The 25571-nt window shown below is 34.5% G+C and overlaps 2 protein-coding genes across 2 annotated transcripts; one reads left to right on the top strand and one right to left on the bottom strand.

Annotated features, from left to right (window-relative positions):
• The first annotated feature begins 488 nt into the window (after positions 1 to 488).
• On the top strand, positions 489 to 12764 carry LOC130825937 (DEAD-box ATP-dependent RNA helicase 10). Its single transcript, XM_057691389.1, has 13 exons — positions 489 to 818; positions 958 to 1087; positions 2155 to 2224; positions 2422 to 2484; positions 2673 to 2747; positions 5539 to 5658; positions 5982 to 6023; positions 6106 to 6180; positions 8885 to 9028; positions 9172 to 9309; positions 10886 to 10997; positions 11070 to 11158; positions 12145 to 12764. The coding sequence occupies exons 1-13, from the start codon at positions 680 to 682 to the stop codon at positions 12289 to 12291; spliced, it is 1344 nt and encodes a 447-aa protein (XP_057547372.1). The 5' UTR covers positions 489 to 679; the 3' UTR covers positions 12292 to 12764.
• Positions 12765 to 13180: 416 nt separating this feature from the next.
• LOC130825938 (uncharacterized) lies at positions 13181 to 24824 on the bottom strand. Its single transcript, XM_057691390.1, has 9 exons — positions 24390 to 24824; positions 24217 to 24309; positions 24027 to 24131; positions 23739 to 23891; positions 23235 to 23333; positions 23028 to 23156; positions 15487 to 15666; positions 14212 to 14328; positions 13181 to 13653 (listed from the first exon to the last, which is right to left on the bottom strand). Exons 1-9 carry the CDS (start codon positions 24675 to 24677, stop codon positions 13489 to 13491), a joined length of 1329 nt encoding a protein of 442 aa, XP_057547373.1. The 5' UTR covers positions 24678 to 24824; the 3' UTR covers positions 13181 to 13488.
• Positions 24825 to 25571: the final 747 nt, after the last annotated feature.

Raw genomic sequence — 25571 nt, 5'->3', positions numbered from 1 at the left:
CTCAGTGGGCGGAATACACTGAGTATGACGATAATGAGTCACAATTCTTTTTAATTAAATATACTTTAATATTTCTATTTGTTTTATTCATAACAATTCATTTAATTTTGAGTCTTAAACTAAAAGGTCAGTATATTAGATTTTCAAAACAAATAATAAATAAATAAAAATTAAATCAACAATAAAATAAACTATTAAAATTTCCTTTTTAGACTTGTTTGGAAAAAAAAAATTAAATCCCAACACTTACATCTTTCTTATTCTAAAATTCTCAATATTAAAATATTATTTGTAAAAATACAACATTTTAATGCAAAAACTATATATATATATATATATATATATATATATATATATTTATATTTATATTTATATTTATATAACTACTTTTGAGTTTAAACATATATATATATATATATATATATATATATATATATATATATATTTATATTTATATTTATATAACTACTTTTGAGTTTAAACCGACTAAACTTTAGCTATACTACTAAACGCCTAATTATACTCAACTCCCCTTTTTAACTTATTCTTAATAAAGAGTTTTCAAAACCCTACGCTACTACGACTGTGGAAGCCCTAACCTTCGAAACCCTAATCTTCGAAACATTAAAACTGATTTTACCATTGGGGTCTCTCTCTCAGGATTGCAGAGCAAAGCATAATGGGGGAAGAAAATGAAGCAGAAGTGAAATCATTTACGGAACTTGGTGTAAGCGAGGAGTTGATTGAAGCCTGTGGTGCATTAGGATGGACTACTCCTACCAAAATTCAATCTGAAGTCATTCCTCATGCTCTTCATGGTCAATACTTCTGGGCTTTTTACTTTAATCTAGGTTTTTTTTAATTTTTAAATTTAGGGTTTTATTTTAATTTAGAGTTTTGTTAATTAATTGAATTTGTCTAACTTCGTTGTTTTTTGGTTTATGGATGAATCAACAGGAAAGGATATCATTGGGCTTGCTCAAACTGGGTCTGGTAAAACGGGTGCCTTTGCATTGCCCATAATTCAGTCGTTACTCAATACCATCCCACCTCCGCCCTTCTTTGGATGCGTTCTTTCACCTACTCGGTCAGTTTCACTTTATTTTTTGGAGAAATTGTCAATAATGCAACCTATACTTGATCCGCCGAAAATAAACCCACTTATTATTTATTCTTTAATGAACTTACTTAATTGGGTACATTGCTCATAGCATTCCTAGCAAGTGTATAACCGGTAAAAAACGGTTAAAATTTCTTTTTATTTTTGAACTTTTTTTTTTTTGACATTTTAACCTCCTTCAACTGCATTTTCTTCTACCTGTAATGTACTCCAACTTTCACCATTTTTATGTACTCCATCTCCATTAACATCTTTAAAATCATGATGTACTATTTTGCTCGAAGAAGTAATCAATGGATTTTCTGATTTTTTTACTTATTGCATTTGTTTGTAGCATCTGTCATTATGCTTGCATTACTTCCATTCATTACAGGCCATTATGCAATTTAAAGTAATCAAAAAATTTAAAATTCTCAACATTGCATACTTCCATTCATCTCCCAAAAATAGAATCCAACTTACATTAGTACATTGTTTACATTACATACCAATAGCAAAAGATGAGGCATTACATCATGATTCTAATAGATGTTCAAATAAACATTGAAGGTAATCAAATCAAAAAAATCAATGGAATTAAAATTACTTACCATTTTGCAGAGAGTGAAAGGTTAACTCGTTAGCAGCAACAACAATGGAGTTTTATTGCCTTTAAAAATCCCATTCAGTTGTTAATGTGTCTTAAGAAAATGTCTTTAATTAAGGGAGTTAAAAACTGAGTTCATGATGGTGGAAGAGAGAGCATGAGTTAATGTGGGTGGAAGAATTAAAGGCAAACTCATTTTTTGATAATTAACCGGTGGCAGGTAATCTAGGAGTGCTATGAGCAATGAACCCCATTAGGTGGGTTTATTAAAAAATAAATAATAGGTGAGTTTATTTTTGGCGGATTGAGCATAGATTGTATTATTATTCACAATTTCCCCTTATTTTTTTTAATTTTGATTTTTTAGACAGATGAAGTTTTGTTGGTTTGAGTTAATGGGTTCTCTGTTTCAGCATATATAGTATTGTTTGATGTGCATATGATGTAGGGAGCTTGCAATCCAAATTGCTGAGCAATTTGAAGCTTTAGGAGCTAGCATTGGACTACGAACTACTACGGTAAGATTGGCTTGCTTTTCATCATGTCACAATATGAAATTAGCGAATGTTGCATAGTTGAGTTGATTATTTGTTTGAGGTACCCAATGAAAATTTGATTGTAATGGCCTTCTTTGCATTGGATAGTTTGATATGCTTGAGTCTTTTGTTTTGACGAAGTTATACGACTCCTTGAATTCTAACAGTTCTTTTTACAGCTTGTTGGTGGAGTGGACATGAACCAACAGCAAATTGCTCTCGCCAAACGTCCGCATATCATAGTATGTGCTGCTAACATTTATTTGTTTTTTTGATATTGGAGTACTTGATTTACTTTTGCATTGGATTCATGTATATGTTATCTTGGTTGAAAAAACAATTCAATGGAGTCCCAACTCTAGAGTCTATAATTTTTGGCCTCTTTCTTTCCTTATTAGTTTCATCTGATCTATATTCCATGTGCTTTCAGGTGTCTACACCTGGTCGTCTTATGGATCATTTGACCAATACCAAAGGGTTCTCACTTCGTTCCTTGAAATACCTGGTAATATTGATTTTGTTGCAAGTCCCAAACCCTTATTTGTTTGGATTGTGTACTTTGTTCTCCTCTGTTCTCGTGTTTTATAGCTCCAATTGAATGCATAGATGATTTTTTTTCATGTATTATAGAAATTAGGCATGCATCCATGATCCTATTTGTGTATTGAGCAATACCTTGATCATGTTTCCTCTTGATATCTTGAAGGATGATTGTAGAAAATCACATTGACCTTACATTACTTAGATGTTGGTGCAATATATGATTATTTATAATCGTTTGTTTAAATATATGGTTTTGGGAAGAATGGGAAATTACTATTGACGTTGATGGAATGCGTGTTGTGAGGCTTTATAATGGTTGGAGATTTGGAGTGTGTATATAATGTTGCAATCAACTCTTTAGAAATTTGTAGTTTGTGTTCGTGTACATAGTAACACACTGTCAACTTTCTAACGTCACTGCTTTTATCCCATTAAGGAGAATATGGGAAATGTAATTGGAAATAGATTTTAAATATTTTCTTTTTGTTTTCAAAATGTCTATGCATACCCATTTGTCTTACAATTGCTAAATTTAGTTATATTCCTTGTTTATTTTAAGTTGAATTTTATTCTCATTGAGGGCTTTGTGTTCTTGCCTTCTGGTTTTAGTGAGAAAAATGAGTTACTATCATTGGTGGCCTAATGTTTGATATACAAGTCAATTACAAACAATAATGTACTTAAAAATGTTGTATACATCGACCTTTTTTGATGTAAGAGTTTTGTCTACTTGGACTCGGGTATGGGGGGATCTTAGTATTCTGTACTTTATTTTTGAATATTTTGGATACAAGGACATCATCCTAGTATTGGATACGGGTATTGACATATGCCAAAAAAATTAATTTCTTGAATAAAATGTAAAATATTGAAATTGCCTAAACATATATAAAAAATATTTCATTAATATATATAGTCAATAAAATTTAATGTAGGATCAATTGACCATCCTTATTCTTGATTGGACTTTAGAAGAATTTAAAATATTGAAATTGCCTAAATATATATAAAAGAGTGCAAACCAACAATGGAGAAGGCGTGAAGAATGATGATGATTTCCATAAAGATAAATTTGGTGAACTTTCTTCAATTAGGCGACCATAAGCCCTAATTTTCAACCCTTGATGCTGCAAAGTTGGGGCTATAATTTTCAGATCTAGTCTAGGGATTTGAAAAATTCATAAACGCTAAACATGACAATACAAATCTAATCTATTTCTTTTGGATGTCGTACCTATGTTCGGTGCAGTGTACTGGATGCATATCCAGCGTACTGGCCACCAGTGAGACGGCAAAATTGGCAAGTTTTAGTAACATCGGTAGCAACCAATTTTAAGTAAACGCGAGTAGTAACATTTTTTTTTTCCACATGGTAGCAATTAAGTATCACATTTATAAAAAGCGTAGCAAAATCAGTCAAGTATTTGTTAAAAATGAATGAAAAACCAAATATGCCTATATTATGTATTTTGAAAATAAAAAAAGAAAAAAAATCCCAAACAACCCAACCCCACCCAACACCATCAAGTTACCCACCACCACCCTTGTGCACTGGGGCACACCTAGCACCACAGAGCCTTACCCACCTTACCCCTTCCATTTGCGTCCTCCATTCGCACGTAACCATCATGTTTTCCAACATTAACCGGCCTCGTCACCCATCGCGACCATCACTTTAGCCACCACAAACGCTACAACTTAGGCACCATTATCCGCCAAAAAACTCGACCACTTCTAACAATCCCTTCCTCCATCTCGAACTGGATGCTGCTTAACCCACTTTGAAAAACAAGTTTGATGCTGGTAGCTCCTTGGATGAAGGATGTTTTGGGGTGTAAGTTCAGGTTGAGGGTGGTGTTTTTTTGGTGGGTATTGGGGGTACAATGGTGGAACAATAAGGAAAAACGACTGCACTGGGGAAGGGGTTGTGAGTTGGGGAACTGTGGGGAAGGGTCTGGGTGGATGAGTTCAAGGGTCTGATTTATTAACATAACTGAAAAAGGAAAAAACTTTATAAAACCTTAGAGTTAATGAACAATGCTAACTTTAACCTAATTTGCAATGACTTCTATAAATCTAAAACCTTGCTACTACCATGTGGAATTAACTAAAAAAAAAATGCTACCACTCGCATTACCTTAAAATTGATTGCTACTATGTAGAATTTCCCTTATAATATTTAGCTCTTTATGTTTTTTAAACATTAGTTCATACTATGCTTACTTTTTACACAAAGATGTAAATATTGTCGTGTATGTGTCCAAATTACTGTACAATGTCCTCATGTCTCGAAATTTAACGATTTGAGGAGCCAGAGAGCGTCTTGGATCTACTTTTAACAGACACCAATATAATTTGATGGGGAGCATGTCTTATACCAATAGTTTTCTTTATTTCAATTAAATTTTTGGTATTCATGCTTTACTTGATGTTTCTTTACAATGTTATTCGATTAACATTATTGGTTCATTCCAATGTTTCTTGAATGAAGTTGATGGGCAAAATAGGTCAGAGTTTTGTATTTTGTTTTGGAGTTTTATACATTCTTCAGTAAGAGTTTATATCTCGCTGATCTTTGCCAAACAATGGAGCAATTTGCTTATGAGTTAATTTTACATTTTCATGTTTGGTGCAACTTGCAAATAGGCAAGTATCATATCATGCGGATGTTTTCATTTAGTATCATTGCTTCTTAATTCTAATTTGACAACTAGTTTGCATGTGTACTAATGATTGATTTTCACTAATTGCAGGTACTGGATGAAGCAGATAGATTGTTAAATGAGGACTTTGAGAAAGCTCTTGACGATATTTTGAAAGTTATTCCTCTTGAAAGAAGGACTTATTTATTTTCCGCCACTATGACGAAAAAGGTACGTGACATACCACTTATGCAATCAAGATGTGTATGCTCATTAGTCATTACATCTTTTGTCCATCATGTTTGATAGTTTGTAGTAACTAGTTTTAGTGACAAGAAAGAAAGTGAATGGAAATAAATTTAAGTTGATAGGGGACAGGGTGTCAAAATTTGTGATCACCTATCCTTGATGTGGCTTTCACTTGTTTGTTCTCCCAAATTTTCTTAATTTACTGTATGGGAAAAAGAAAAAGATAGTACAGGTTCTATTTTATATTTTAGGTGATTAGATGAGGCTCTTTCCTCTCATCTATTTTCATGCCTTTAATTTTGCAGGTTAAGAAGCTCCAAAGGGCATGCCTAAGGAATCCAGTTAAAGTGAGATTCTGATGAGCTATGTGAAAAAGATATTCTAAAGCTTGTACATTTTCATTCTCCCTAATGATTTATCTTTTTTCAGATTGAGGCAGCCTCAAAGTATTCTACTGTTGACACTTTAAAGCAGCAATATCTTTTTGTTCCGGCTAAATACAAGGTTTGTCTCCTTCTGAATATCTTGATTGTTATATAATGAGTGAGAAGCTATCTGGTGGATTTCTGGGACTTCCTTTCTTGTTTTGGCTTTGATAATTGATGAACGACAATATGAGAGTATGTTTTGCAACATGTTTGATTAGTATTATTGGAGTATAAGAGAAATTGAGTAGTTATTGTATGAATCAAACACAAAAGCCTCAAATCAGTGTTGGATGTGAAGAGTTATGTTCTTTCATTTTATTATACCGTGACTAGAGTATTGGTCGAGGCCCATTGGGGGGACAGGATTCAACCCTTAGATATGCAAGCTTTGAACGGGACGAGCATTAAATTGGCAGGTCTTTAAACGAGCCCTTTATTTATAAAAATAAACGGGCTATTATTATTATTATTATTACTATTATTACTATTAACGAACTTTTGCAAAAGATCAGTGGTAGCAAATATTAAAAAAAATTCCACAAAATAGCATTGTACTTTTGGAATTTAAGCTGTCGTAACATTAATGCCCAAAAAATGTTAGATTAAACGTTAAGTTGTGAAATTTTGTTTTTACCCTTGTCTTCATCTTCATCCATGGTTGTAAATGTTTTCGCTTTTTGTTTTTGAAACATTTTTGGTTATTCTCAGAATCGTGGTTTGAGCAATGTGTATGTGAATTGCATTTTGTTTTGTTTACATCTTCATCAGTTTTTGTTTGGGTCTTCTGTTATGATATGCCATTGACAGTCTATTTTCTGGCTCTGTTTCTAGACATTTGATCAAATGTTAGCTAAGTTCTAATTAATTTTGTAGTTTCATTTCTGGGTTGATAAAGGAAAATTTTTTTTTGGGAGAATGGATTCCTGTAGGTTTAATGTTTAGCTCAGATGGTTTCTTTTCTTTAGTATTTGGTTGGTGTATTAACTATGAAGAAAACCATTTTGTGGATTCAAACAGATGACCGAGAGGGAAACCATCAACCCATAACAAGCCAACTCGTGGCTATTCCTGATAACGAAATTCCAAGCATTCATAACTCTTTCAAATATCTCTAACAAATTCCAACTATTTCCACCAAACCCAATTCAAAAAAATCTTTTATTTTAATCATAGTGAATGATCTTTTTCTTGTTGATCAATAAGAAATATTCAAAATCTTGAAGAAATTGAGATGAGTTTTTTGAGTACTTTAGTAGGAATTTTGGGTTTTTTCATTTGCTTTACTAATTGGACTTGTTGTGGGGTTTTTCTTATTTGTCTATTCTAAACCTGATGATGTTAAGGTAATGCATTCAAACTGTTTGGTTATTTGATTCAATGAATTATTACTGGGTATCTTGGTTTTGATAGAATATACAACGTATCTTAGATTATTATTTACAACCATGGGTGAAGATGGAGAAGATGGAGTACATGGATGAAGGAGACAAGGGTAAAAAAGAAATTTCACAACTTAACGTGTATTCTAACGTTTTTTGGGCATTTTTGTTACGACAACTTAAATTCTAAAAGTACAATGCTATTTTGTGGAGTTTTTTTTAAGATTTTCTACAATTGACCTTTTGCAAAAGGTCGTTGCTATCATATATAATGTCCCTTATAAATATTATTATTCGCTTGAATCATGATACATTACTATGGAATTATAATCGTCAATAGTCTAATTATAATTGACAAAAACAAGTAATTAAGCTATAAGGTATTTTACACAATACATGTGTATTTTCTATGGAAATTTAGAAGAACAAAATTATAAACAGGCCGGGTAGGGTCATAGAGCATCTAGAGGGCTCTACCCTTTTGAGCCCGTTTTATATTTTATTTGCCGAACCCATTATTATATGATACTTAAAAGGTGTCATCATATAAATATGTCCCATATTTCATATTTGATTTACACCTCTTATAAAGGTGCAATTGTGCAAATATTAATTTGTAGTTGAATGAGACAAATAACAAATGAGGTGAGAAAATGAGTTGATGAAATTTATAGAGAATGAAATTATGGATGAGATTAAAAGAGAATTGTGGGGACCATTGCTAAAAGAAAAAAGGGTGCAAAGTAAGTAGGACAACCTAAAATAGAAATTTGGTGCAAATTAAATGGGACAGGAGTATTAGGGAAAAGGGTGATAATGAAGTTTCGCCACTAGTTATAACTTATTAGGACGTTTTTGAGTGAAAACGTTGATAATGTAATTTCCATGGGTTAAATCATGGTCAATAGGTATGTTTTAGGATAAATTTGTTTGTAGCTTTGTTTGTTGATTTATCTGTTTGGTGTTAAGGTTTTGGCTATGACATTGTTGATGTGCTTGGGTTGTAGCGGTTGTGTTGTAATTTATGTGTTTTTTAATCCATTGTATGGGACATGCTTAGTCTTATTGTTAAGATATTATGTTACTTCTGCTGATTTAAGGTCATATTAGTATATTACTTTGTTTTCTACCTGTGAAATTTTAAACTTTTTTTTTGCTATTTTTCTTGCTCTCACACCCCTTGAGTTTGCCCCTTAATTAAAACTTTCTTTTTAATTTGCCTTTTCGAGAGTGGGTGGAGAAAGAGTGTGTATTGGATAGATAGAGATGCGACGTAATGATCATAGTAATAATAGGGGAAAACACAAACATATACGTTTATGGAATATGGGGCAAACTCAAGGGAGAGATAATATTTTGCTAGTGAATTTCAATATGTTGTATGCTGTGTTATATACCCAGGAGTGTTATCTCGTTTATATTCTGATGGAGATGTCTGGAAGTGCAATGGTTTTCACTCGTACATGTAGTGCAACTCTTATTTTATCTGTCATGCTCCGAAATCTTGGTTTAAGGGCTGTTCCAATCAATGGAAGAATGACTCAGGTTTGCTTCCTACTTGTGTACTCTTGCTTGTTTTTTTATGAAAAATAAGTACTATTAATATTTATTTCTTTATATATTTGTCTTATATTTTTTTAGTTATATCATATTTGTCCTTTCTAAAATAAATTCTCCTTGTGTTGTAGGCAAAACGTCTTGGAGCACTCAACAAATTCAAAGCAGGAGAATGCAATATCCTCATTTGCACTGATGTAGCGAGTAGAGGTCTTGATATACGTTCAGTGGATATGGTGATTAACTATGATATTCCTGCTAATTCCAAGGTTAGTTTTTTCTTGCATGTTGTATGTAGTCTTAAGTTCCGTGAATTATGCCTATTTTCTTTTCCTCCAAATCTCCAATGCTTATGCTGTTATATGGATCCTTGATGGATTAACCTATGTCACATGATCGCTCACTTCCCTAGCAAATCCCGATTTGATTTGACTGTTCTACTGTTCTCGTTTGTGGGTCAAATCGCGTGAATAATCAATTTGAATCGGTAAAGTCTTTGACTTGAAAATGAAGGGGCTTTATTCTGAGAGAAAAGAAAGACATAAGCTGACTTACAAGGAAAGAGAACTTGTGGCATCCCTTGATTTCCAACTATCCCGTCCAAAATCGATATGCTATAATTATTATAATAGGAATTGTGTGGTTGTCTATTGATGCACCCTATGGAAGAGGCGCTTAAAAAAGAGAGAAAGTAGATTCAATAGAGTATTGGCAGCTTCCTTTCTTGAGTAAATGAAATTGGATTAAACTCTAATACCTTCTCCACGCAAGAGTTTTTATGTATTAAAATGAAACAAAACCTAAAAACTTTCTCCCATTCCAAATTCTTTTTTTTTCTTTTAAGTTTTTATAGTTTTTTGTATTGGGAATTTTGGGATGTACATTATTATGTGACAAGGGCCTTTAATTCTTCTATCAGCTTGATTATAATTTTTCTTGCAATCACATTTGTGTAATATGGGGAGCAAGACGGACTCTATTTTCATCAAATACTCTAAAAGCAGAATTTGACGCAGGATTAGAAATCATAATTGCAGGGATATCCTTTGCAATTTTCAATAATATTGGATATTTTATGGATTTTTCTTCAATATTAAAACAATCTTGTGCAATTTAAAATTGATATTAGAGATAAATATTATTTCAACATGTGAAAAGGATGAGGATGAATAAGGTATACAACTATTATATTGACTATTGATTAGTAATGCATTCACTTATCATTGAGTGGATGTTAGGTTTGTACACATGAAAAAAATCTTGCATGATCATATGCGTTTACTATCTTTTGTATACCATTAGCAAGTTCTCATTCTTCATCGGCTATACCTATTTACGACTTTACGTACATTCATTATGTAATATAATTGTGTTATGACGGGATAATATTTAATTGTTTTTAACAAATCATGGGTCGAGATCCAACAGGTTTGACAATTTAACTTCCAATATTTCTTTTTAATATATTTTGGTTATATAAATGTTAGTACCTCTTCTCAACTTGTCCTATCTAACCAGTTAGCTATACTTATGGGATCTAACGCATTATTTTTTAATACATTCTTGTCAATATAAGTGGATTACGTGAGCACCTCATCTTTTTTTAATTAAGAAAAGATATTAAACAAAAAAATCCAAAGTGTACTTAAGGGATAAGTTTCATCCATGAAAGTACTTACAATATAACCGTTAGTTCAGTTCGATAAAGATCCCCCAAATAAACATTCTTCAAAAATCCAAAAGCTTTCATCCATAAAGATTATAAAGATCCCCCAGATAAACATTCTTTAAAGATGTTAGTATACTTCGATTGCATCTAATTGACGATGCCATTATGGATTTCAGGATTACATACATCGGGTTGGAAGAACAGCTCGGGCTGGAAGGTCAGGGGTTTCCATCTCATTAGTAAATCAATACGAACTCGAGTATTTCATCCATATAGAGAATTTGATAGGTGAGAAGCATTTTGAGGTTTGTGATATGCAGTCTTTATCTTTGTGGTCTTTGTTAATCATGTGAGTTACAGGCAAAAAGTTACCAAAACACCCTGCCGAGGAAGAGGAAGTTCTGATCATGTTAGAGCGTGTTTCTGAGGCGAAAAGGATCGCAAATATGGTATATATGTTTACACTGTTATTTTTGATTTCTCTATTGTTTTAAAGTGATGATTTTTCAGTTCCCTGTCTTGTTATGTTTGCCTTCCTGTTTATGCTAGCTAGAAGATATTCAACGTGTTAATTTCTGACCCTTGATCTTCTGGATAGACTGAACTTTAATGAGTTGTAACTAGACTGTTTTTTTATGTTTTGTGTAGAAGTTCTTTTGAAAAACTGCTATGACAATAGGACAATAAAAGAGTAGATGAGAGATGACTAGCATATGGGTGTTTTCCAAAGTTGGGTGACTGGGCAACTAGGAAGAGGCTCCTTGTGACAAAAGTAGAATTTTTTGATTTGGTCTTAGTTTACACGGGGAAGTTTGTGTGGATTGATATCGTGCACATTGCAAACATTGTAACTTATAGGCAAAGTTATGTGATATACAAGTGCTGAAAAGAAAGTGGTATTTTGGAAACCTGGAGGGGTGGAATTAAGCTTTTAATGGAGGACAATGCTTGTGGTTTCTTTAGATTGCTTTGTCTGAGCAGGCTCATATATGTTAGCAAATGATTTCAACTTACTGTTGTAATAGATATAACTTATATTAAACTTTGCATGATGATGACTTCAAAACTTCATTGATACAGCAACTTTGAGATTTGGCGAGGCTGAGGGCCAGCTTAGTTGATGCTTGGTAGCTACTAGCTACCTTTGTTTTCCGTATTATTTGTTTCGGATTATAGTCATCAAACCACGCTGTTCTCTGGGATATGTTCGAGTCATGTGAGGGAGCCTTGATAAAATTACCTCATGGAACTTTTTTGTCTGAATTATTTTCATATTCTCGATAACGTTTATGTCAATTTGACGTGTTTGTGCTGGTCGAATGAAAAATAATGTCACCTTGAGAAGTTCACCCATCTTAAAATTCAGTGAGAAATGTATGCTGGTGTTTCATGACTAAGAAGTGTTTTAAACTGCTCAATTTGTTTTCACTCACAGAAAACCAAGGATTCAGGGCACAAGAGAGGAAGAGAGATGGATGATGAGGAAGGGGAGGAGATTCAGAAGTACTTGAACAAGGGCAAGAAAAGTGGCAGCAGAAATGGCAAGAAAAGTGGCAAACCAGCCAAGAAATTTGGAAGATGAACTTCACCTGATTGGTTTCACCGGCTTTTTTGTTAGAAACATATTGGAGCTTTTAGTTTATTGGCAAAAGCCAGAGATATCTAATGTTATTTAATTCTATGGAACTAAAGAGTAAGATTTGGTTGTTCATGAAGCCAGAGATAACAAAACTGTGCGAAAACTGTAACTGACTTGCCAATGTGCCGCCTATATTTTTTTCGGCATTTTAAAGGCTTCAAATAATCACCGATGCACATAGCCCACAAACATCAAATTATAATTAAATAGCCCATTTAATTTAATTATATTTATGTAGATATTGATTGTAATATAAATATTTGATAATTTTAATTCTTAGAATTAAGGATATTTATTGTGAAGGTTGAGTTAAACAAAGTAAAGAATCTAAATGAGGCAAGTAAAAAATACGAGAAAGGTGCCACTGATCCTAAACCCTCATATAGTCATATGTCCGTACTCTACTTCTGCAATTAGTTCTTCATTCACAGTCGTCAATCTAGTGATTTTAGTTTCTTTAATTTGAGTACTTTCTAAACTGTTTGACGTATAGATATTTTGAGTTTATATTATCTTATTTGATTAGTTGCATGTTCTATGTACAAGCACGTAGTATTATGTCAAAGTAATCTAAATATGAAATTTAATTCAAAAAATATACTTCATATCAAAGTTGTATAATGTAAATATGCATCTCAAACTTGTTCAAGCTAATTTTTTTCCCACACATAAGCTATTTTACACATATATATGTTAAATGTGCAATTGTTCAACTCAATGCACATCTTGGATTCAGTTCCGAGAATTAAGCTCATAAATTGAATGCCACTTTGATAGCCGATTTCCAAGTTGAATGACACTCAATAACAGTTAAGTCAATAGAGAAGAAGCAAAAGCAAAATCAAAATCTCAATAAGAATACATCACATTACAAAGGATAAATCACATGAATCACATTAAATTGTAATCATTTCCTATTTTTGTTTTTCAGGAGCAACAAGTGACAATGAAACTCATGTAAGAGTACAACACTAAGACAATGTTTTAGAAATGCTTTTAAACAGACATTTACAAGGGCGGTAAGGATAAAAACATAAAAAAAGGTGATCTACAATGTGCACAAGTTCAAAAAAAAAAAAAAAAAAAAAAAAAAACAAAAAGAATGTCATGGAAGATGGAACGAAGCATAACCAGAAAAATCTAGCTAGAAGGAAGAGCCCTCAGCTTGTTTGCGACATAAAGCAGATGACTGATATTGGTTGAAGGATAATTCTGCAGGAGCTTGAGATTGGAAGTAAAGTCACCAGCAAGAAGCCGTCTCCGGATGAGAATTAGCATCGCGCAACAGATCCTTAGCAGTGTTTCCTGCCAGAGGTAACTATCAGCTGATAGTCTTTCTAAAGCTACAAGAATATATGTTGCATAATGCAACTTTTAGCAGGGATGATATTACACAAGGTTAATCATCTAAAATGCGCTGGTATGAATGTTAGAAATTGTGGACATACACACATTATTAGCGTCTTTCATACAAGTGTAATTACTATTCTCGTGCTGGTAGATTACAAGTTCAATACAATCGAGCCCTATAATATCGCAACCCCATATTGCCTGTTAAGTTGAATTTATTTCTAACTTTTGCATTTCTTTGCCCAACAAGTCAGCAGTTTATGATTACTCTGCTACAAGACAAGGTAGTTCACACAATAACTTGAAACAGGGCATATCAATTATCTGTTACTTTTAGACCCGCTGATTCATAAAAGAAAACTGGAGAGCACAGTTCATACATGCCACCTACACTATATTAAGTACTTTAATGTTAACAAGACGCAAAAACCAATCTGCTCATTAACTCGAGTGTTCCACTGCAAAATACTACACTAGGAAAAGTAAAATCAAGTATATTAAAAATCAACACACCTGTGGCCCTTCAGAATCACTTAATAGAGTGTCCCAAATACGAAGGCTGTCAGCGAAGTCAAATTCTTGAGTTAAGAGAAGAGTTATCCATCTAAATGCATAAAACTGGGGATTAACCTGTCATAAAAAGAGAAGGCAGTTAAGCATATATTAAATAAGGTTAAGGTGTCGAACAAGCTTGCACATCTAACTCGCAAGTTGCAACATATGCTTTTCCATTCAAGGAATGATTTATGTTCTATGCATTTAAACGAAACACCGGCAGTTGACCTCGTAGGACGAACTATTATGAGATTGAAAGTAGAGTATGAGGTCATAATAATGTCCAAATCACGACATCAAAATAATGTAAACTAATTGGACCATTGGATGAATGCAATTGTTTGATAGATGGGAACGACCAAGTGGGTGTGTAAGTGATATGAACAGAATAGAGATAGCATAAGGAGCAGTGCTAATAAGAACAGGTAAGTGGCCATGTGGGAATGTTGTCTTCAAAGTCTTGGGAGTCTTTGCAAGTCCTTATTTTCACAACCCTTCTTAGAGGATAAGCTTCAATTAGACATGCTGCTGTTTGAGTATTCAGTTTGTTTATCGGAATCATGTTGAAAATTTTCTTTCTTTTGAGAACATTACTCTTCTACTTATATTAAATAAATGTCTTCATTCAGTCTGCCAGTGGCTATTGTCAATCTGGTGGCTAGGCAATATTAACTATTAAGAGTAGTGATCAGCAACAGAAGAACCAGGTACTCAACTCCCATGTATGAGAAAGTGGAAAGCAGAGACATTTTATTTTTAATCTATTACACTGCCTACTTACACCTCGAATAAATGTAATAGAAATAATGAAACCTTGATTCCATTCTCATGTAATAGTGCACTAATTTCTTTCGTGAGATGAGAATATCAGTGAAGTCATTGCTTAAAAATAGCATAAGAATAAATTCAACTACAAGTCTGCAACATCACCACCAAACACAATACGGCTCCACCTCAAATAGTCGATGAAAGTCAATATTCATGTGCATGTATCAAAGATTATGATAATCCTGAGTTATAAAAATTCAATGCAATGCTATAACAACATGCTATGCTATAACAGCAATGGTATGCTATACTAAACATTATGCAATGCATTTTTATATGGTTCCAAGTTGAAGCCCCTTTATAGAAGAAAAAAAACTCAAGTGAAATAAAATTGAAGGATGCATTGGACATACATGAAGCTTGGAACAGCAATTTGACCCCTTAAAAGTTGTAGTTGCATATTACCTTACAAGTGACCTCCAAGTGACGCCAAAGCTCTTCATCGTGTTCCTTTAAAAGCAGTGACAACTTTGTGATTGTGGAGCGGATTCCAACTACACTATTATCAAGTTGCTGACAGAAATTATCCCTGAATCCACTAAGCAACTCGACGAAACAAAAGAAGGTATCTGCTTCAGCAGCAGCCTGCAGAAATACAGAGAAAAAATTCACAGATAACAACATGGAAAAACAAGACAAGAGAGGTGAGCCGAAATCTTGAAATAAAAAGGAATTAGAAACTGAAGAAGGAAAGAATGGACATAAGATGAAGCCAAGGAACAAAGAGAAAAGGAGCTTGGAGAAGACTGCAACTGTAGAAAAACAGAAAAAGATGCAAAGGAAAAGATAAAAGAAAGGATAAGTAAACAATTTAGAGCAGAAGGAATAGTAGAGAAGAGAAAATCCAAAAAGAAGAAAGTCCACCCAAGGGTTTGCACTAACTATCACTTCAGGTTATCAAAGTAGGGATTAAGGATACAACTCAAATCATTAGTGTTAGCTCCAATTCCTTGTATAAAAAGAAGTAACACCATAAGAGCAGATCATAAAGACAAGCATACCACATAAGTGGTTAATGACGCTAAAAAATTTCAAGATACAAGAAGTTAGCAACACGATTATGTTACATGTACATAAATCATGTGGCCCCCGTATAGGTAAGGGAGCATGAGTAGGTCGTTGGATTTGATCTTGTGGAATAAAACATAGCTAAGTTGTTAACTTTATCTTTTACCTCATATTTTAAATAATTTAGAGCCGGCGCCCGATGATCCTGATTGAGTACCCCCCCCTTTTCAAGGATCAACGCTTTTGTGATATATGGGGAGATGAGGAGATTTTCTGACTCCATGATAGCTCAAAAGGACCCTTAGTATGCCTTGGCAGTCACAACATATTGCATATGTGAGCAATTTGGAAACAGTGAGGAGATTTTCAGACCCAAAATATATCGATAGGACCTATAGAGAATGTGGGAGAAGTTTTGGAAAAATTCTGAGTGAGCGCCCGAGAAAGGTAAGATATATCCCATTTTAAAGACTATGATTCACGCTTTCAGGGTGTTTTGACTAATTTTATGACAATGTGAGAATACAATATAACAATAAAGTCAAAACACCCTAATCAGGTAAAAAATAACGCCTTGGAAGTCGCACCACAGTGCATATGAGACCAATTTAGCTAAAGGACTAAGGAGATTTTAAGACACCAAATATCCCAAAAGGACTTACAAAGAGTGTGGGAAAGGATTTAGGAATATTCTAAGCCAGCGCCCGAGATAGGTCATAAGTACCTTATTTTAAAGGCTATAACTCACGCTTTCAGGCTGTTTCTAAAAAATTTTTGACAATGTGAAATTGCCATATAGTTATCCTCATTGGATTTCCACGACCCCTAGAAAACTATGAATGGAAACAAATACCACACGATGAGCTCCAAAAGACCCTTTGTATGTCATGTATGCCTTGACAGTCACACCATATTGCATATGTGAGCAATTTGGCTAGAGTGAGGAGATTTTCTAACCCCAAATATATCGATAGGACCTATAGAAATGAACGGCATCAAAAACTCCACATGATGGGCTCAATAACACCCTTTATATGCCTTGGCAAACGCACCACAATGCATATGAGAGCTAGAGTAAGGAAAATTTAAGACACCAAATATCCCGAAAGAACTTTAAAAGAGTGCGAAAAAGGTTTTGAGAATATTCTAAGCCGGCGCCCGAGATAGATCATAAGTTACTTATTTTAAAGGCTATAACTCATGCTTTCACGCTGTTTCTAAAAAAATTTTGACAATGTGAAATTGCCATATACGATTCCTTATTGGGTTACCATAACCCCTAGAAAACTATGAATGGCAACAAAAATACCACACGATGAGCTCAAAAAGATCCTTTGTATGTCTTGGCAGTCACACTATATTGCATATGTGAGCAATTTGGCAAAAGTGAGGAGATTTTCTAACCCAAATATATCGATAGGACCTATAGAGAGTTTGGGAAATGTTTTTGGGAAATTTTGAGCCGACATCGTGGATCGGTCATAAGCACTCAAATTCAAAGTCTATAATTCACGCTTTTTGTGTATTCTAAAAAATTTCACGAAAAATGTGAGAATGAAATATAACAATCCTCATTGGGTCACCACGTGCCGTAGAAAACTATGAATGACATCAAAAAGTCCACATGATGATCTCAAAAACACCATTTATATGCCTTGGCAGTCGCACCATAGTGCATATGAGAGCAATTTAGCTAGATTAAGGAGATTTTAAGACACCAAATATCCCGAAAGGACTTACAAAGAGAGTGGAAAAGGTTTTGGGAATATTCTAAGACAAAGCCCGAGATAGGTCATAAATACCTTATTTTAAAGGCTAACTCACTCAGGCTTTCAGGGTGTTTCGAAAAATTTTTGACCACGTGAAATTGCCATATAGGAATCTTCAATGGGTCACCACGACTCCTAGAAAACAATGTATGGCCAAAAAAATTGCACACAATGAGCTGAAAAAGACCCTTTGTATGCCTTAGCAGTAATACTATATTGCATATATGAGCAAATTAGCTAGAATGAGTAGATTTCTAACCCCAAATATATCGATAGGGCCTATAGAGTTTGGGAAAAAATTTTGAGCCGACATCAAAGATAGGTCATAAGCACCTAATTTCAAAGGCTAATTCACACTTTTTGGGTGTTTTGAAAAATTTCAAGAAAACGTGAGAATAAAAAATAACACCCCTCATTGGGTTACGACGTGCCGTAGAAAACTATGAATGGCATCAAAAAGTCCACATGATGGGCTCAAAAATACCCTTTTTAAGCCTTGGCAGTCGCACCACAGTGCATATGAGAGCAATTTCGATAGAGTAAAGAGATTTTAAGACACCAAATATCTCGAAAGGACTTGCAAAGAGCGTGGAAAATGTTTTGGGAATATTCTAAGCCAGCGCCCGAGATAGGGCATAAGTACACGCTTCAGGCTGAATCTAAAAATTTTTTGACAGTGAAAGTGCCATATCGGAATCCTCATTAGGTCACCACGACCCTAGAAAACTATGAATGGCAACAAAATACCACACGATGAACTAAAAAGACCCTTTGTAAATGCCTTGGCAGTCATATGTGAGTAATTTGTCTACAGTTGGAAGCATTGTTACCAGGATCAAGATACGATCCGGGTCGCGGAGCGGGATCGGGGACGCAATTCACTAGTGTTAGAAATTTGAGGTGGGAACAAAACGAGTTTGGATCGAGTTTTTTAGGGTCGCGGAACGATTTATTCCGGATCGAGGTACAATTTCGGGTTGATCTCATTAAAATAAAGTACTTTCTACGTTAAAAGTAAGATAATTTACAACTAAAAAAAAGAAAAAGAAAAAAAAGAAAAAGATCCATAACTCACGTTTAGTTTTATTTCCCAAGACTAAGTTTTAATATGTTGGTTTGAAAATGGGCTTTAATCTTTAGTAGTCCAAAGTCCCAAACCTAACACAAAGGAGTAATAATTTAAATCAAAACAAAAGAAAAAAAAAACCTAAGAAATAACTAGATGGCGGCTGAACTGAAAAGGTCATCTTCATCAATGAAATTCACAATCTCTCCATTGATGCCGAGTTAATACTCATTAATGGTAGTTTTTTTTCTTTTCTTATTTTTTTATTTCTCTTTTTCTTTTCCTTTTCTTTTCTCCTTCCTGTTCTCTTCTATTTTTCCTCTTTCTCTTCATTGTTCTTGTTATTTGGTTGCATTTTAAGGCTGAGATTAGATCGACTGACATGACGAACCAGATTGCGTCCTCGAGCGATCCAGATCGTGAATGACCCACAATTGGGATCGAATGATTTGGATCGAGGTATGCCTGCCAAACCTTCGATCCAGGCTACACTAGTTTGGAGATTTTCTTACCCTTAATATCCCGATAGGACCTAGAAAGACAGTGGGGAATGTTTTGGAAAATTCCGAGCCGACATCCAAGATAGGTCATTAGTACCCTATTTTGAAGGCTATAATCACGCTTTCAGGATGTTTCGAAAAAATTGTATGAAAATGGGAGAATGCAATATAGCAATCCTCATTGTGCCACCACGAGTCTTAGAAATCTATGAATGACAACAAAAAGAGCACGTGCTGAGCTCAAAAAGATCCGTCATACCATATTGCATATGTGAGCATTTTGGCTAGAGTAAGGAGATTTTCTAACCTTAAATATATCAATGGGACCTACAGAGAGTTTGGGAATAGTTTTGGAAAATTTTAAGTCGACGCACGAGATAAGTCGTTAGTATCGCTTTTCAAAGGCTAAATTCACGCTTTCAAGTTGTTTTAAAAAATTTCATGACAACGTGAGAATGAAATATAACAATCCTCATTGTGTTACCACGTTCGCTAGAAAAGTTTGAATGGCAACAAAAAGACCACATGAATGGCTCAAAAAGACCCTTTCAATGCCCTTGCACTCGTGTGAGCAATTTGACTACAATAACGACATTTTCTTTCTCCAAATATCTAGGACATAGAAACATTATCAGAAAAGTTTTGGAAAATTCTGAATCGACGCCAAGATAGGTAATAAGTATCCTATTTAAAGGCTATAACTCATGCTTTTAGGGTGTTTCAGAAAATTTTATATCTGTGAGAATGCAATTTAGTAATCCTTATTGGGTCACCACATGCCCTAGAAAACTATGAATGGCAACAAAAGGACCACATGATGAGCTCAAAAAGATCCTTTGTATCCCATGGCAGTCACACTATATTGCAAATGTGAGCATTTTGGCTAGAGTGAGGAGATTAAATGATCCCAAATACATCGATAGGACCTATAGAGTTTGGGAAAAGATTTGGAAAATTCTGAGCCGACATTGGAAATAGGTCATAAGTAACCCCACGTCAAATGCTATAATACAAGCTTTCAGGGTGTTCTGAAAATTTTTATGACAATGTGACAATGAAATAACAATCCTTATTTGGTCACCACGTACCCTAGAAAACTATGCCTGGCAACAAAAAGAACACAAGATGGGCTCAAAAAGACCCTTTGTATGCCATAGGCAGTTATCCCGAAAGAGCCCACGAATAGTGTGTAAAAGGTTTTGGAAAATTCTAAACCGGCCCCGAGATAGGTCATAAGTACCCCATTTTAAAAGCCTATATAATTCACGCTTTCAAGAAATTTCAAAAAAATTGCATCAAAATGTGAGAATGCAATATACCAATCCTCATTGGTTGACCACGTGCGCTAGAAAACTATGAATGGCAATAAAAGACCACATGATGGGCTCAAAAGTCCCCACATTGCATATCGAGCATTTTGGCTAGAGTAAGCAGATTTTCTAACCATAAATATATCAATAGGTCCTATAGAGAGTTCTGGAAAGATTTTGGAAAATTATGAGCCGATGCACGAGATAGGTTGTAAGTACTCTTTTTTGAAGTCTAACACGCTTTCAAAGTGTTTCGAAAATTTTCATGAAAATGTCACAATGAAATATACCAATACTCATTAGGACACTTGTGCCCTAGAAAACTATGAATGGCAACAAAAAGACCACATGAAGGGCTCAAAAACGCCCTTTGTATTCCTCAGCAGCCATATTTGAGCACTATAACTAGAGTAAGGAGATTTTCTTACCCCAAATATCCTAATAGGACCTAGAAAGCCTTTGGGAATTTTTTGGGAAATCTTGAGCTGATGCCCAAGATAGGTCATATAAGTACCCTATTTTAAAGGCTATAACTCACACTTTTGGGTGTTCCGTAAAATTTTATGACTATGAGAGAATGCAATATAGCAATGCTCATTGGGTTACCACGAGCCCTAGAAAACTCTGAATGGCAACAAAAAGACCACAAGATCAGCTCAAAAAGACCCTTTGTAAGCCTAGGTAGTCACACCAAATTGCATATGTGAGCAATTTGGCTGGAGTGAGGAGATTTAAATCCCCAAATATATAGATAGGACGGATAGAGAGTTTGGAAAAAGTTTTGAAAAATTTTGAGTCGAAACCGAAGATAGGTCATAAGTACCACATTTCAAAGGCTAATCACGCTTTCGGGGTATTTTGAAAATTTTCATGACATAGCAAGAATGAAATACAACAATCCTCATTGGGTCACCACGTCCCTAGAAAACCATGAGTGGCAACAAAAAGTCCACAAGATGGGCTCTAAAATACCCTTTGTATGCCTAGGCACCACAATGCATATGAGAGCAATTTAGCTAGAGTAAGGAGATTTTAAGACACCAAATATCCCAAAAGGACCAACAAACAGTGTGGAAAAGGTTTTGAAAGATTCTAAGTTGGCGCCCAAGATAGGTCATTAGTACCCCATTTAAAAGGCTATAATTCACGCTTTCAGGATGTTTCAAAAAAATTGTATGAAAATGTGAGAATGCAATATAGCAATCCTCATTGGCACCACGTGTGCTAGAAGAATGGCAATAAAAAGATCAGATGATGGGCTCAAAAGTCCCTTTGTATGCCTTGGCAGTTACACCATATTGCATATGTGAGCATTTGGCTAGAGTAAGCAGATTTTCTAACCTTAAATATATCAATAGGTCTTATAGAGAGTTTGGGAAAGGTTTTGGAAAATTCTGAGCCGCCACACAAGATAGGACATAAGTACCCTTGTTCAAAGGCTATAATTCACGCTTTTAGGGAGTTTTGAAAACTTTCATGACAATGTGAGAATGAAATATAACAATGCTATTGGGTCACCACGTGCCCTGAAAAACTATGAATGGCAACAAAAAGACCATACAAAGGGCTCAAAATGACCCTTTCTATACTTTAGCAGTCATGTGTGAGCAATTTGACTACAATAAGGACATTTTCTTACCCAAATATCCAATAGGACCTAAAGACTGTGGGAAAAGTTTTGGAAAATTTTGAGTCGACGCCCAAGATAGGTAATAAGTACCTTATTTTAAAGGCTATATAACTCACACTTTTAGGGTGTTTCAGTAAATTTTATGTCTATGTGAGAATGCAATATAGTAATTCCCCTTGGGTCACCAAGTGCCCTAGAAAACTATAAATGGCAACAAAAAGACCATATGGTGAACTCAAAAAGACCGTTTGTATGCCATGGCAGTCACACCATATTGCAAATGTGAGTAATTTGGCTAGAGTAAGGAGATTGAATGATCCCAAATACATTGATAGGACCTATAGAGAGTATGGGAAAAGATTTGGAAAATTTTGAGCTGACACCGAAGATAGGTCATAAGTACCCCATTTCAAAGGCTATGATACACGCTTTCAGGGTTAAATAATTCAATATGATTAACTAATGATCAATGAAGAATGCTCTGCAAAATTATTTTGAAGTGACAAAATAAGCAGACATGTTACTGATTGACGGATTTGAAATTTGTCAACACAACAAACATTAGACAACCAAATGACTTTGCTCTAATTTTATGGGTTTCATCATTCTAGTTCTCATGTTTCCCAGTGACTAAAAGATAATTAAAGAATTATATATACTTACAGCATTTTCCTCATCTGGATCATTTCTTAAAACATAGAAGAGGGGTGCCAATATCTCATTCATTCCTTGTACATATCGTATACCAGGATTTAGCTTGGCAAACACAATCAATACGTTCATCAGTGCTTCCTATAGTAGAATAAGAGACGTATTATTAAATGGACAAAATTTGAAAATTCCACTAAAGAATCAAATAGATAAACTGACCTGGTTTAATTTTGCAGAAATTGTGTCTCCAGAGAAAAATGGCATATCTGGGTGAGTTCTTTTCACATCCCGATCAATCTGCTCAATGATCTCTGTATCCTAAGCACACATTGTAACAATCAGTTTTCTTATCTTGTCGATGCATTTTTTGAAAGAAACTTGATCCGTACAGAAAGAAATTCATGCAAATTTCACGGCATAACAATAGGATGAAACTAAGTTATACAAATGAGCAACTAGCCAGAGCAGGAAAAAGATCAAGTGTGTATACAAAATAGAATCAAAAAAAGAATTGTAATTACAAAAGATATCTTTCAGTCCAAGTACTAAACTCTCTATCTTCCAATATTTACATCAAGTTAATGACTATCTGATCATCAATAAGAAAAGTAGCACCAGCCTCTTTCAATATTTTCTAATCCAGGCTCCAAGTCAAACTATTAAGCTACAGTTAAGTCAACAATGCGAGTAGCTAATGTGATGGTGGAAGTTTAGTGAATTAACCTGAAAAAACTGATTCCAGAGACTTGATTTTCCAAGGCTAAGAGGATGCTCATCCTGATTAATTTCTGATCTTGAAAGTACACAACGACTTTCACCTTTGAGTTCCTGGTTATCAGCAAGTGATGACTTCTCCAGCTTCCTCGAAATTTCAGACTGACTAACCACATAGACATTCAGAAATAGGAAACTAAAGTTGTTCCCGAAAAAAAGGGTGACATTGGATTTTGAACTGGCTATAAAAAAAGTACTTCAAAAAATAGGAGAGGGAATAGGAATAAGGATGCGTACGGGAGACATCAAGAGGTCATCCTTAAAATGCTTGTATTGGGACCTCTTCTTGGCTAATTCAGAAGGCCACAATGTCCGATCACTAGGGAGATACCCTAATAGGAGCTGCCAGTTCAATACAAAGCTTTAATCATTTACATAATTTCATTCATAATTAGATATCCAGATAACATAGTAAAAGGAAACGTACTTTCCAGACAGTAGAGCGGATGCCAGGAGCATCAGGAAGGCCCATGGATGCAAGCCTCCTTACTTCCCTCATATTAATCACTTTCTTTGATAACTTTTTGAAATAGAAGTTGGAATTAGGTTACGACAAAAATTGAAAAAGAAAAATAAAAGGAAATGGAGAGAGAAGAAAACCTCGACTAAGAGCTGAGCTTGACGAGAGATCTCCTCGGGAGAAGGTTGAGAAGTAGATGAAGTGGAAGTGCCATTAGAATGTGAAGAGTCAACAATTGCAGACGGCGGAGGCGGTGGTAGTGGTGGTGGTGATGGTGGTTTGACTGGAGAAGGAGGCCTAACGATGGATTCGGACACAGAGAGATCCAGTTGAGGTTCGGAGATGGAGATAGTGGAAGGAGGCGTAGACCAAAGAGAAGAATTTAACCATTCTGGAACCTTCTTCTTCTTCTCCTTTTCATTCACCATTTTTTCTTTCACTATGATTGATTTGAGGAAGAAGAGAGAAGAAGAAAGAATTTTGAGAAAGAAGAGAGAGAGAGAGAGAGAGAGAGAGAGAGAGAGAGAAAGAACACGTGGTTGTGTTGCGGGGCAGGGCTCAGGGGAAGGTTTAACCAAATTCAAGCATGCATGTTCTTAATCTTACTAGCTTACAGCGCCTAACCTTCTCCAGCCTCCAGAGACCAGGGCCGTCCACCCACCTGCATTATGATTTTAATTTCCACTATTAATTTACACTTTTACTGTTATCAATTTTTAACCTTTTGTTGGTTACACATTCATCAAAAACCTCTTGTAATTTTGTTCAAATATAACCAACAAACACAAATGTACGGTGACGTTTTTTTAAAAAAATTTGTTGTCATACGATAAAGTTTATGAAATCTCATTCAATTACTTATAGCCATTTGGAATTAAAATGTTGTTATACTAATATATTCATAATTATCTTTTATTGTCTAATTATTCTTAACATGCAACATTACTTTTTCTCGTTCTCATAGAGCAAGGATTATAAAAAACGTAACATTATATTAAACTGTCATAAGACTCTAGAGTAATAGTTCTATTCGAAATAAAAACAATATCAAAGCCAATTATTCTTGAAATTTATTTACAAATTGTTACATTTCTAAATTTTTGTTACAAATTTGCCCTTATTTTAAGAAAAATATTATATAATACCAAATAATCATTTGATATGGGCATGATTCCAAGTTCCAACAACAAAAACTTGAACAAAATAAGTAAAAATATAAAAATTCTCAAAAAAGTATGAGGGAAACTTATTTTCCAAAATAAGCCCGTAAATCTTCAAACTTAGGTAAGGAGGTTATTCGTTGTTACTAACAGCGAACAAAG

The sequence above is a fragment of the Amaranthus tricolor genome, chromosome 10, assembly GCF_026212465.1.
Source record: "Amaranthus tricolor cultivar Red isolate AtriRed21 chromosome 10, ASM2621246v1, whole genome shotgun sequence".
NCBI lineage: Eukaryota > Viridiplantae > Streptophyta > Magnoliopsida > Caryophyllales > Amaranthaceae > Amaranthus > Amaranthus tricolor.
Note: the sequence above shows the minus strand (reverse complement) of the source record. Positions and strands in the feature narration are given on the sequence as shown.

Bases quoted from the DNA above. Each gene is read 5' to 3' on its own strand.
- LOC130825937 (XM_057691389.1), top strand. From the start codon at position 680: ATGGGGGAAGAAAATGAAGCAGAAGTGAAATCATTTACGGAACTTGGT. The intron at 1,088-2,154 runs GTCAGTTTCACT...CATATGATGTAG, and splicing joins TGCGTTCTTTCACCTACTCG to GGAGCTTGCAATCCAAATTG. The intron at 2,748-5,538 runs GTAATATTGATT...CACTAATTGCAG, and splicing joins TTCGTTCCTTGAAATACCTG to GTACTGGATGAAGCAGATAG.
- LOC130825938 (XM_057691390.1), bottom strand. From the start codon at position 24,677: ATGGTGAATGAAAAGGAGAAGAAGAAGAAGGTTCCAGAATGGTTAAAT. The intron at 24,310-24,389 runs GTTTTCTTCTCT...TATTTCAAAAAG, and splicing joins AAGCTCAGCTCTTAGTCGAG to TTATCAAAGAAAGTGATTAA. The intron at 13,654-14,211 runs GTGTGTTGATTT...TACCTCTGGCAG, and splicing joins GTGATTCTGAAGGGCCACAG to GAAACACTGCTAAGGATCTG.